This window comes from Oncorhynchus keta, chromosome 27 (genome assembly GCF_023373465.1).
Source record: "Oncorhynchus keta strain PuntledgeMale-10-30-2019 chromosome 27, Oket_V2, whole genome shotgun sequence".
Taxonomy (NCBI): domain Eukaryota; kingdom Metazoa; phylum Chordata; class Actinopteri; order Salmoniformes; family Salmonidae; genus Oncorhynchus; species Oncorhynchus keta.
In genome coordinates this window covers 4,135,178-4,148,150 of record NC_068447.1, presented here as the reverse complement: position 1 = coordinate 4,148,150, position 12,973 = coordinate 4,135,178, and the positions used below count along the sequence as shown (strand labels likewise).

General features: G+C 49.1%; 1 protein-coding gene and 1 long non-coding RNA gene across 11 annotated transcripts in view; both read right to left on the bottom strand.

Annotated features, from left to right (window-relative positions):
- Positions 1–1,853: 1,853 nt before the first annotated feature.
- On the bottom strand, positions 1,854–4,513 carry LOC127912361 (uncharacterized). 6 transcript variants are annotated; one of them, XR_008082026.1, is made up of 2 exons: positions 3,257–4,513; positions 1,854–3,178 (listed from the first exon to the last, which is right to left on the bottom strand). It is a non-coding gene; the product is annotated as an uncharacterized LOC127912361 (long non-coding RNA). The 6 variants fall into 6 exon arrangements; XR_008082025.1 differs by having other exon boundaries at positions 1,854–3,152; XR_008082027.1 differs by having other exon boundaries at positions 3,283–4,513.
- Positions 4,514–5,918: 1,405 nt separating this feature from the next.
- Positions 5,919–12,973, bottom strand: part of LOC118379078 (host cell factor 1-like) — a 74,852-nt gene continuing 67,797 nt past the window's right edge. For all 5 annotated transcript variants that reach the window (XM_052481295.1, XM_052481292.1, XM_052481294.1 and 2 more), the window contains 4 exons: positions 9,342–9,527; positions 8,425–8,734; positions 6,898–6,961; positions 5,919–6,605 (listed from right to left, as the gene is read on the bottom strand). In XM_052481295.1, the coding sequence (XP_052337255.1) occupies positions 6,566–6,605; positions 6,898–6,961; positions 8,425–8,734; positions 9,342–9,527 (600 nt within the window). In that variant the 3' untranslated portion in view covers positions 5,919–6,565. The remainder of the gene's footprint in view (positions 6,606–6,897; positions 6,962–8,424; positions 8,735–9,341; positions 9,528–12,973) is intronic.

The following is a 12,973-nucleotide window of genomic DNA, read 5'->3' as shown; positions in this document are numbered from 1 at the left end:
GTTGTAGAGGGTGCAACAGGTCAGCACCTCAGGAGTAAATGTCAGTTGGCTTTTCATAGCCGATCATTCAGCGTTAGAGACAGCAGGTGTGGTAGAGAGAGTCGAAAACAGCACGTCCGGTGAACAGGTCAGTGTTCCCGCAGGCAGAACTGTTGAAACTGGAGCAGCAGTACGAACAGGTGGTCGTGGGGACAGCAAGGACCCAGGTAGTCCTGAGGCATGGTCCCAGGGCTCAGGTCCTCCGGGAGGGGAGAGGAGGGAGAGAGAATTAGAGAGAGCATACTTAAATTCACACAGGACACCAGATAAGTCAGGAGAAATACTCCAGATATAACAGACTGATCCTAGCCCCCAGTACATAAACTATTGCAGCATAGATACTGGAGGCTGAGACAAGAGGGGTCGGGAGCCACTGTGGCCCCGTCTGACGATACCCTGAACAGGGTCAACCAGGCAGGATATAACTCCACACACTTTGCCAAAGGACCAATTTACTACCCTGAGACAAGGCCGAGTATAGCCCACGAAGATCTCCCCCACGGCACAAACCCGGTGGGGCGCCAACCTGGACAGGAAGATCACGTCAGTGACTCAACCCACTCAAGTGACGGCATGGAAGAGCACCAGTAAGCCAGTGACTCAGCCCCTGTAATAGGGTTAGAGGCAGAGAATCCCAGTGGAGAGAGTGGAACCGGCCAGGCAGAGACAGCTCCAGAGCCTTTCCGTTCACCTTCACACTCCTGGGCCAGACTACACTCAATCATATGACCCACTGAAGAGATGAGTCTTCAGTAAAGACTTAAAGGTTGAGACCGAGTTTGCGTCATTGAACATGGGTAGGCAGACCGTTCTATAAAAATGGAGCTCTATAGGAGAAAGCCCTGCCTCCAGCAGTTTGCTTAGAAATTCTAGGGACAATTAGGAGGCCTGCGTCTTGTGACCGTAGCGTACGTGTAGGTATGTACGGCAGGACCAAATCAGAGAGATAGGTAGGAGCAAGCCCATGTAATGCTTTGTAGGTTAGCAGTAAAACCTTGAAATCAGCCCTTGCCTTGACAGGAAGCCAGTGTAGGGAGGCTAGCACTGGAGTAATATGATCACATTGTTTGGTTCTAGTCAGGATTCTAGCAGCCGTATTTAGCACTAACTGAAGTTTATTTAGTGTTTTTTAGTACACCTCCCCTCCCCATACCCCCTCCTCCCCTCCCCCCATACCCCTCCCCTCCCCATACCCCTCCCCTCCCCATACCCCTCCCCTCCCCATACCCCCCCCTCCCCATACCTCCTCCCCTCCCCATACCTCCTCCCCATACCCCCTCCCCCTCCCCTCCCCCTCCCCTCATCCCTAACCTCCGCCTGGTGTTAACCCAGGCACCAGACGGTTTCTATTCCTCTACCATAGTGCCCTGGCTGTGCCAACCACATCTCCCACTCTTAGACTTGACTGATTCTTGCTCACAGAAGAAGAAGAAAAATGCCAGTCCAAGATGGACTTATTTTCCACCATAATTTGCAAATAAATTCATTAAAAATCCTACAATGTAATTTTCTGGATTTTCCCCCCTCATTTTGTCTGTCATAGTTGAAGTGCACGTATGGTGAAAATTACAGGTCTCTCTCATATTTTTAAGTGGGAGAACTTGCACAATTGGTGGCTGACGAAATACTTTTTTGCCCCACTGTATAACCAACCGAACAGTATGTACTTTATAGTTTACATTTACACAAGGATGAACAATTTCACATAAGTAAAGGTGGTGGTGAACTCAACCAGTGTCCAAGTTAAGGAAAATATGTCTCTCCCCTCATTTAGCAACACAACATTCACACAAAATAAGTCACATCTCCAGAAATTGTAAGAAAAGGATGCACTAAAAAGTTTTATTTTCCATAGTAATATTCACAAACAGTTTAATACCCAAACATCTGTCAGATCAGATTGCTCAAATCTCCATCAGCTAGCTGTTGCTTCCATAGAAATATAATCTATTCAACAATCTATTCTAGATTCTATTTCTATGTTTGGTTCAACCTCCTGACCTCCTTGCCTGCCAACGCAACTTGGGCATTATAACCATAACAACGATATCAAGAAGAAGGGTTCTGCATTATAGTCAATGAGGGAAAAACAGAAGTGAGAACAAGACAAGAGCAGGAAGACATTTCCTTTTTAATTATTATTATTATTATTATTTTTTATATCTAGACAAAGCAACCGAGATGACAAACATACAAAAGCCAATTTTGTTACAGATAATTATATAAAAAGCAATTTTTTTTTCAAATGTTTTTTTTTTTTTTTTTTAATTTTAAATGTTTTTTTTTAATTATTATTATTTTTTTTAAACTTCTTGCTAAGTGAAGGAAACATATTTACAGCTGCGCCAATCAATCACTCTTCCTGCCATCCTATCCACACTAGGTCACTAAAAACAGTTCCGCTCAAAAAGACTACGTGGAAAAACACTCGGCACGTTACACAACCTTAACACATAATACACCAAAAAACAAAACGTCAATGTTGATCAATACGGATTTATCTAAAAAATAAAATAAAAGAAGACAAGCCGTGGGAAAATAAAACTAACCTTTTGACTTCCAACAAATTAATTCTACTACGGAATATCGACAGATTGAAAGGGGGGGGAAGTAAAAAATAAATATTTTTTTCCCAGCAAATTAATTTCTTTAATAAAAAAAAATTAAGTAAACAAAAATAAAACAATCCACTCCTCTTTTTCTGGCAAATCTTATGTTTTGCAGCAGAACAAGTACAAAAAGTCCTTGTTACGTAAATCGTTCCTTACACCACCAATTCTGAAACGGTCAAATAAGGTTATAAAATATGTATTGGGTTGTTTCACCCTGGCAGTCAGCCAATCACTGTCACCCTGGCAGTCAGCCAATCACTGTCACCCTGGCAGTCAGCCAATCACTGTCACCCTGGCAGTCAGCCAATCACTGTCACCCTGGCAGTCAGCCAATCACTGTCACCCTGGCAGTCAGCCAATCACTGTCACCCTGGCAGTCAGCCAATCACTGTCACCCTGGCAGTCAGCCAAATCACTGTCACCCTGGCAGTCAGCCAATCACTGTCACCCTGGCAGTCAGCCAAATCACTGTCACCCTGGCAGTCAGCCAATCACTGTCACCTTGGCAGTCAGCCAATCACTGTCACCTTGGCAGTCAGCCAATCACTGTCACCTTGGCAGTCAGCCAATCACTGTCACCTTGGCAGTCAGCCAATCACTGTCACCCTGGCAGTCAGCCAATCACTGTCACCCTGGCAGTCAGCCAATCACTGTCACCCTGGCAGTCAGCCAATCACTGTCACCCTGGCAGTCAGCCAATCACTGTCACCCTGGCAGTCAGCCAATCACTGTCACCCTGGCAGTCAGCCAATCACTGTCACCCTGGCAGTCAGCCAATCACTGTCACCCTGGCAGTCAGCCAATCACTGTCACCCTGGCAGTCAGCCAATCACTGTCACCCTGGCAGTCAGCCAATCACTGTCACCCTGGCAGTCAGCCAATCACTGTCACCCTGGCAGTCAGCCAATCACTGTCACCCTGGCAGTCAGCCAATCACTGTCACCCTGGCAGTCAGCCAATCACTGTCACCCTGGCAGTCAGCCAATCACTGTCACCCTGGCAGTCAGCCAATCACTGTCACCCTGGCAGTCAGCCAATCACTGTCACCCTGGCAGTCAGCCAATCACTGTCACCTTGGCAGTCAGCCAATCACTGTCACCCTGGCAGTCAGCCAATCACTGTCAACAAACTCCTCCAATAAAAGCAGAGAAACTACCGGAGTAGATTGTCAACTAGAGGGAGAATAAAGCAGAGTCTCCTAAACCTACATGAACCACAGGTATTTTTTTCTGAAGCTAATCCTTTAACTCAGTCTCCTCTCTGACATAGCTACACATTAAAAACACAGTGATGTCACAAAGCAAGATGACAGCCAGGACAGATACAGAGTGTTGATTGGTCGATGAGGATTCCCTTGGAATGGGGAACACTTGTCCTCTCCCCAGCGACCTGCTGTCCGTTTGGTGTATTTATTAAATCTCTATGACGATGTGACAATGATGTCACCTTCTTATGTTCCAACCGTCTCCTATAGCAACCGTCTGATTCTTCTGAATGCAACCTACTGATGCCCACAGCCCCCTCCAATAATGAGATACACTAGATATTATGAGCAGTTATTTGTGTTGTCTATTGCTTGTGTAGATTAACAGGGGAGAGGAAACGCATGAACGAGACTAGAGAACTATCTAGAAACAACAGTTAAACCAGACAGAACAGTATTTTGATTCCACAGAAAATCGTATCATAGGAAAATAAAAAAAAGTTAATTATGTGCTTTCCATGGTTTAAACAAGTAAATGTCAATAATAATAATAATAATAAGAAGAAGAAGAAATACAGAAGAGTGAAATAAGGCGTCCATGGCACAAGGGGATCTGGTGTTTATCTATTTTGCAGCCATTTTGTGACTGATGGGTGGTCGGGCCTGGTCTGGGTTCAGGATGGGGGGGCCTGGTCTGGGTTCAGGATGGGGGGGCCTGGTCTGGGTTCAGGATGGGGGGCCTGGTCTGGTCTGGATTCAGGATGGGGGGCCTGGTCTGGGTTCAGGTTGGGGGGGCCTGGTCTGGGTTCAGGATGGGGGGGCCTGGTCTGGGTTCAGGATGGGGGCCTGGTCTGGGTTCAGGATGGGGGCCTGGTCTGGGTTCAGGATGGGGGGCCTGGTCTGGGTTCAGGATGGGGGGCCTGGTCTGGGTTCAGGATGGGGGGCCTGGTCTGGGTTCAGGATGGGGGCCTGGTCTGGGTTCAGGATGGGGGGGCCTGGTCTGGGTTCAGGATGGGGGCCTGGTCTGGGTTCAGGATGGGGGGCCTGGTCTGGGTTCAGGATGGGGGGCCTGGTCTGGGTTCAGGATGGGGGCCTGGTCTGGGTTCAGGATGGGGGCCTGGTCTGGGTTCAGGATGGGGGGCCTGGTCTGGGTTCAGGATGGGGGCTTGGTCTGGGTTCAGGATGGGGGCTTGGTCTGGGTTCAGGATGGGGGGCCTGGTCTGGGTTCAGGATGGGGGGCCTGGTCTGGGTTCAGGATGGGGGGGCCTGGTCTGGGTTCAGGATGGGGGCCTGGTCTGGGTTCAGGATGAGGGGCCTGGTCTGGGTTCAGGATGGGGGGGCCTGGTCTGGGTTCAGGATGGGGGGCCTGGTCTGGGTTCAGGATGGGGGCCTGGTCTGGGTTCAGGATGGGGGCCTGGTCTGGGTTCAGGATGGGGGAGCCTGGTCTGGGTTCAGGATGGGGGCCTGGTCTGGGTTCAGGATGGGGGCCTGGTCTGGGTTCAGGATGGGGGGCCTGGTCTGGGTTCAGGATGGGGGGCCTGGTCTGGGTTCAGGATGAGGGGCCTGGTCTGGTCTGGATTCAGGATGGGGGCCCGGTCTGGGTTCAGGATGGGGGGCCCGGTCTGGGTTCAGGATGGGGGGGCCTGGTCTGGGTTCAGGATGGGGGGGCCTGGTCTGGGTTCAGGATGGGGGGGCCTGGTCTGGGTTCAGGATGGGGGGGCCTGGTCTGGGTTCAGGATGGGGGGCCTGGTCTGGGTTCAGGATGGGGGGCCTGGTCTGGGTTCAGGATGGGGGGCCTGGTCTGGGTTCAGGATGGGGGCCTGGTTTGGGTTCAGGATGGAGGGCCTGGTTTGGGTTCAGGATGGAGGGCCTGGTCTGGGTTCAGGATGGGCCTGGTCTGGGTTCAGGATGGGGGGCCTGGTCTGGGTTCAGGATGGGGGCCTGGTCTGGGTTCAGGATGGGGGCCTGGTCTGGGTTCAGGATGGGGGGCCTGGTCTGGGTTCAGGATGGGGGCCTGGTATGGGTTCAGGATGGGGGGCCTGGTATGGGTTCAGGATGGGGGCCTGGTATGGGTTCAGGATGGGGGGCCTGGTCTGGGTTCAGGATGGAGGGCCTGGTCTGGGTTCAGGATGGGGGCCTGGTCTGGGTTCAGGATGGGGGGCCTGGTCTGGGTTCAGGATGGGGGCCTGGTCTGGTTTCAGGATGGGGCTGGTCTGGGTTCAGGATGGGGCTGGTCTGGGTTCAGGATGGGGCTGGTCTGGGTTCAGGATGGGGCTGGTCTGGGTTCAGGATGGGGCTGGTCTGGGTTCAGGATGGGGCTGGTCTGGGTTCAGGATGGGGCTGGTCTGGGTTCAGGATGGGGCTGGTCTGGGTTCAGGATGGGGCTGGTCTGGGTTCAGGATGGGGCTGGTCTGGGTTCAGGATGGGGCTGGTCTGGGTTCAGGATGGGGGGCCTGGTCTGGGTTCAGGATGGAGGGCCTCGTCTGGGTTCAGGATGGAGGGCCTGGTCTGGGTTCAGGATGGGGCTGGTCTGGGTTCAGGATGGGGCTGGTCTGGGTTCAGGATGTGCTGTTGTAGGGTTAGATGGGGTTCTGGTAGAGGTTGGAGTCCGGGTCTAGGTGGAGCCTGCGGTATTGTATTCAGTAGGAAGGTGTTGTATTCAGTTCAGTCATAGTCATCATGGACAACAAGGGGAGAGGAAGGTAACCCCTCACTGGTCTGATCTGGCCTTCTTCGGACCAGCAGGTTTCCTACAAGAGGAGACAAAACATGAATCAACAGATGAACATGGATAAGGCTGCAGAGTTAGGACAGAGAGTTAAGTTGAGAGTTATGACCGAGGGGTGACCACGATCGACGACTGAAAAACTTTTCCAAACACTTTTGCATTTCCAAATAAATAAATAAATTCATAGTATTTTTTTTTTTTTTAGGAACGTACAGTTTAAAAAACACCCGAATTCACGAATTCTAACTTCTTATTTAAATCGTTCTGTGGATACTAAAAATAAAAAGAGAGAGAGGATGAATCCTAGTACTCACATGTCAGGTGAGGAACCTGGTCGCTTCACGGTAGGTTTACCTGCAAGGCCATCTTTACTAATCTCTACAGGGAGAGGGGAAACAGATTGTACTGTACTGAACAACATTTCAAAGATTTTACTGGAGTTACAAGTTCACATGAGGAAATCAGTCAACTGAAACATTAGATTCCGGCCCTAATTTATGGCGTAGATGAGAAAACCAGTCGGTGTCTGGGTGTGACCACCATTTTTGTCTTTTTGCAGCGTGACATCTTCACAGAGTTGTTGTCTCGCTCCTCTTCAATGGTTGCGTGACGATACCGGATATCGTCGGGAACTGGAACACACCGCCATACACGTCGATCCAGAGCATCCCAAACATGCTCAACGGGTGTGGTGACGTCTGGTGATTATGCAGACCATGGGGGACTGGGAAATTCTCAGCCTCCAGGAATTCTGTACAGATCCTTGCAACATGGGGCAGTGCATTATCATGCTGAAACATGAGGTGATGGCGGTGGATGAATGGCACGACAAATGGGCCTTCAGGATCTCGTCACGGTATCTCTGAGCATTCAAATTGCCTTCAATAAAATGCAATTGTGTTCATTATCCGTAGCTTATGCCTGCCCCCATACCATAACCCCACCGCCACCATGGGGCACTCTGTTCACAACGTTGACATCTGCAATGCGCTCGCCCGCTCAACGCCATACACGTTGTCTGCCATCTGCCCGGTACAGTTGGGTGATACATCTGTGAAGAGAAACACTTCTCCAGCGTGCCAGTGGCCATCGAAGGTGAGCATTTTCCCACTGAAGTCGGTTTACGACGCCGAACTGCAGTCAGGTCAAGACCCTGGTGAGGACGAGCACACAGGTCAACTTAAGACGGTTTCTGACAGTTTGTGCAGAAATTCTTCGGTTGTGCAAACCTACAGTTTCATCAGCTGTCCGGGTGGCTGGTCTCAGATGATCCCGCAGGTGAAGAAGCCGATTGTGGAGGTCCTGGGCTGGCGTGTTTACACGTGGTCTGTGGTTGTCACGCCGGTTGGACTTACTGACAAATTCTCTAAAATGATGTTAGAGGCGGCTTATGGTAGAGAAATGAACATTCAAATTCCCTGGCAACATCTCTGGTGGACATTCCTGCAGTCAGCATGTCAATTACACGCTCCCTAAAAAACTTTAGACATCTGTGGCATTGTGTTGTGTAACAAAACTGAACATTTTAGAGTGGCCTTTTATTGCTCCAAGCACAAGGCGCACCTGTGTAATGAATATTTTGTTCACTCAGCTTCTTGATATGCCACACCTGTCAGGTGGATGGACTATCGTGGCAAAAGAGAAATGCTCACTTAACAGGGATGTAAACAAATGTATGAAAAACAATTTAGAGAAATAAGATTCTTGTTCATAATGGAACATTTCTGGGATCTTTAATTTCAGCTCATGAAACATGGGACCAACACTTTACATGTTGCATTTAGATTTTGGTTCAATGTAATATTGACAAGTGAATCGAGTTTGACATAACGTTTCCGTACCTTGGAGCCACCTGACCTGCGTGGCAGGGCCGTAACCTTTCTCGTTGCGAGCTGCGATGCGGAAGATGATGGCAGGCTTGGTGGTGTAGTCTATGTGTGCGTTGGAGAGGCTGGACGACTGCACCAGGCAGGAAGGGTTGGGCCCACAGAACACCCGCATGAAAGCCAGCTGGGCTGGGGTGGTGGTGGTGGTGGGCTTGGCCTGCTCCCCGCTCTGGGCGCTCTGGATGGCCAGGTACACCGAGTACTCAATGATCTTACCAGATGTGACCGACGGAGGCTCCCAGGTCAGGTGGGCGCCGTCTGGGCTCTGAGGGGAGAGAGGGAGGAGGTGGGAAAGATAGAGGGAGGAGGGGGGAAAGATAGAGGGAGGAGGGGGGGAAAGATAGAGGGAGGAGGGGGGGAAAGATAGAGGGAGGAGGGGGGAAAGATAGAGGGAGGAGGGGGAAAGATAGAGGGAGGAGGGGGGAGAGGAAGAGAGGGGAATAAAGCGTGATATGAGCTACAAACACAGAATCATATAAACAAGGTGAAATAAAACATGCGTGATAAAATGACACTTCCTGGGTCGAATATGTTTGATAAAATAACACTTCCTGGGTCGAATATGTTTGATAAAATAACACTTCCTGGGTCAAATATGTTTGATAAAATTACACTTCCTGGGTCAAATATGTTTGATAAAATTACACTTCCAGGGTCAAATATGTTTGATAAAATTACACTTCCTGGGTCAAATATGTTTGATAAAATTACACTTCATGGGTCAAATATGTTTGATAAAATTACACTTCCTGGGTCAAATATGTTTGATAAAATTACACTTCCTGGGTCAAATATGTTTAAGAATTTGTTCTTTACTGACTTAACTGGTTAAATACTACAAATGTAATTGAATCAAATGCTAAATGTGTTACCTTGCTGATCTTGATAGCACAGGGAGCTCCGGGGAAGCCCGGTAGACACGTCTTGAAGGCCGAGACCTCTGAGAAGTTCCCCCGACCACAGGTGTTGATCCCGGCCACTCTGAATTTATAGGCCGTCCCTGGCTGGAGATCCATCTTCCTCATCTGACTGTAGTCCGGGATCGTCCCAGAGTCATCCTACAACACACAGAAAAACGACACGTTTTCCTTGATATCATCTGACTGTAGTCCGGGATCATCCCAGAGTCATCCTACAACACACAGAAAAACGACATGTTTTCCTTGATATCTTATCAGGCTCCGTGACATAGGCTGACGGGACAGTAGCGGGTAGTAGGTTTTAAGTTCCTCGGCGTACACATCACAGACAAACTGAATTGGTCCACCCACACAGACAGCATCGTGAAGAAGGCGCAGCAGCGCCTCTTCAACCTCAGGAGGCTGAAGAAATTTGGCTTGTCACCAAAAGCACTCACAAACTTCTACAGATGCACAATCGAGAGCATCAGTGTGGTGAAGAAGGCGCAGCAGCGCAGGTGCATCCTGTTTCCATTGATCATCCTTGAGATGTTTCTACAACTTGACTCGAGTCCACCTGTGGTAAATTCAATTGATTGGACATGATTTGGAAAGGCACACACCTGTCTATATAAAGGTCCCACAGTTGACAGTGCATGTCAGAGCAAAAACCAAGACATGAGGTCGAAGGAATTGTCCGTAGGGCTCCGAGACAGGATTGTGTCGAGGCACAGATCTAGGGAAGGGTACCAAAACATTTCTGCAATATTGAAAGTGCCTAAGAGGACAGTGCCCTTTATTCTTAATTAGAAGAAGTTTGGAACCACCAAGACTCTTCCTAGAGCTGGCCGCCCGGTCAAATTGTGCAATCGGGTGAGAACGGCCTTGGTCAGGGAGGTGACCAAGAACCCGATGGTCACTCTGACAGAGCTCCAGAATTCCTCTGTGGAGATGGGAGAACCTTCCAGATGGTTTCATCAGAGATAGTTGTCCAAGATTTAACTATTTTGCCTGAATGCCAAGCGTCACGTCTGGAAGAAACCTGGCACCATCCCTACGGTGAAGCATGGTGGAGGCAGCATCATGCTGTGGGGATGTTTTTCAGCTGCAGGGACTGGGAGACTAGTCAGGATCGAGGGAAAGATGGACGGGAAAAAAGTAGAGATCCTTGATGAAAACCTGCTCCAGAGCGCTCAGGACCTCAGACTGGGGCGAAGGTTCACCTTCCAACAGGACAACGACCCTAAGCACACAGCCAAGACAATGCAGGAGTGGCTTCGGGACAAGCCTCTGAATGTCCTTGAGTGGCCCAACCAGAGCCTGAACTTGAATCCGATCGAACATCTCTGGAGAGACCTGAAAATAGCTGTGCAGCGACGCTCCCTATCCAACCTGACAGAGCTTGAGAGGATCTGCAGAGAAGAATAGGATAAACTCCTCAAATACAGGTGTGACAAGCTGGTAGCGTCATACCCAAGAAGGCTCGAGGCTGTAATTGCTGCCAAAGGTGCTTCAACAAAGTACTGAGTAAAGTGTCTGAATACGTATGTAAATGTGATATTTGTTTTTTTTTAAACATGTTTTTGCTTTGTCATTATGGGGTATTGGGTGTAAATTGATAAGAACATTTAAAAAAAAAAAATACATTTTAGAATAAGGCTGTAATGTCATGAGCTCAGTTGACAGTTGACAGCCTTGCTGTGCGCTCTAGAAAGGACTAAAAAGTGAGAGAGGAGACTGGTGGTGAGATATTCTGTATAACTAAAAAGTTAATGTGTCACTCAATTAATTATGAAAATATATAATAATTCCCCTTTACTAGGCTATTCAAAATCCACTATAACCGAAGGCTAACTATAAGTCGCCCTGCACAATCATTGAACCAACAGTATCGCCAAGGGTTATAGGTTCTCTCCTACAATCATTGAACCAACAGTATCGCCAAGGGTTATAGGTTCTCTCCTACAATCATTGAACCAACAGTATCGCCAAGGGTTATAGGTTCTCTCCTACAATCATTGAACCAACAGTATCGCCAAGGGCTATAGGTTCTCTCCTACAATCATTGAACCAACAGTATCGCCAAGGGTTATAGGTTCTCTCCCACAATCAAGAAAAAAAAACATTTGAGCGTAGCATTAGGTAACCAGTCCATTCTGTATGCACAACAACAGTTCACCCTCAAAAGGCTAGGCCAATTCATTTTTTCAAGCTTGGGCTCATAGGCTCTAATATAATTATGGGTGTTTTGAAATAATCATCAGCTCGGAAAGCATTGTCCATTTTGTTGCGTTAAGGCTTTAAAACAACCATGTTTTCCACTGATTCAACCTGCTGTTGAACTTGTTTCTTCAATACTGATCATCACAGATAGGAGAGTTTTAAAAGCTTTTAAAAGCTGTGTACTGTTTTGATGATAAGTGTTGGATGTGATTTCAGATCACATCTGCATCAAAGTCAGAGGCGTTAGAGTGACAATAGAGCCCTGAGTACCAGACCATTAGGATCTGATGGAGGGACAATAGAGCCCTGAGTACCAGGCCATTAGGACCTGATGGAGGGACAATAGAGCCCTGAGTACCAGGCCATTAGGACCTGATGGAGGGACAATAGAGCCCTGAGTACCAGGCCATTAGGACCTGATGGAGGGACAATAGAGCCCTGAGTACCAGGCCATTAGGACCTGATGGAGGGACAATAGAGCCCTGAGTACCAGACCATTAGGACCTGATGGAGGGACTATAGAGCCCTGAGTACCAGGCCATTAGGACCTGATGGAGGGACAATAGAGCCCTGAGTACCAGGCCATTAGGACCTGATGGAGGGACAATAGAGCCCTGAGTACCAGGCCATTAGGACCTGATGGAGGGACAATAGAGCCCTGAGTACCATACCATTAGGACCTGATGGAGGGACAATAGAGCCCTGAGTACCAGGCCATTAGGACCTGATGGAGGGACAATAGAGCCCTGAGTACCAGGCCATTAGGACCTGATGGAGGGGCAATAGAGCCCTGAGTACCAGGCCATTAGGACCTGATGGAGGGGCAATAGAGCCCTGAGTACCAGGCCATTAGGACCTGATGGAGGGACAATAGAGCCCTGAGTACCAGGCCATTAGGACCTGATGGAGGGGCAATAGAGCCCTGAGTACCAGACCATTAGGACCTGATGGAGGGGCAATAGAGCCCTGAGTACCAGGCCATTAGGACCTGATGGAGGGACAATAGAGCCCTGAGTACCAGGCCATTAGGACCTGATGGAGGGACAATAGAGCCCTGAGTACCAGGCCATTAGGACCTGATGGAGGGACAATAGAGCCCTGAGTACCAGGCCATTAGGACCTGATGGAGGGGCAATAGAGCCCTGAGTACCAGACCATTAGGACCTGATGGAGGGACAATAAAGCCCTGAGTACCACGCCATTAGGACCTGATGGAGGGGCAATAGAGCCCTGAGTACCAGGCCATTAGGACCTGATGGAGGGACAATAGAGCCCTGAGTACCAGGCCATTAGGACCTGATGGAGGGGCAATAGAGCCCTGAGTACCAGACCATTAGGACCTGATGGTCGTTAGCAAGTTGGGTACAACCAAAGCATGTTTA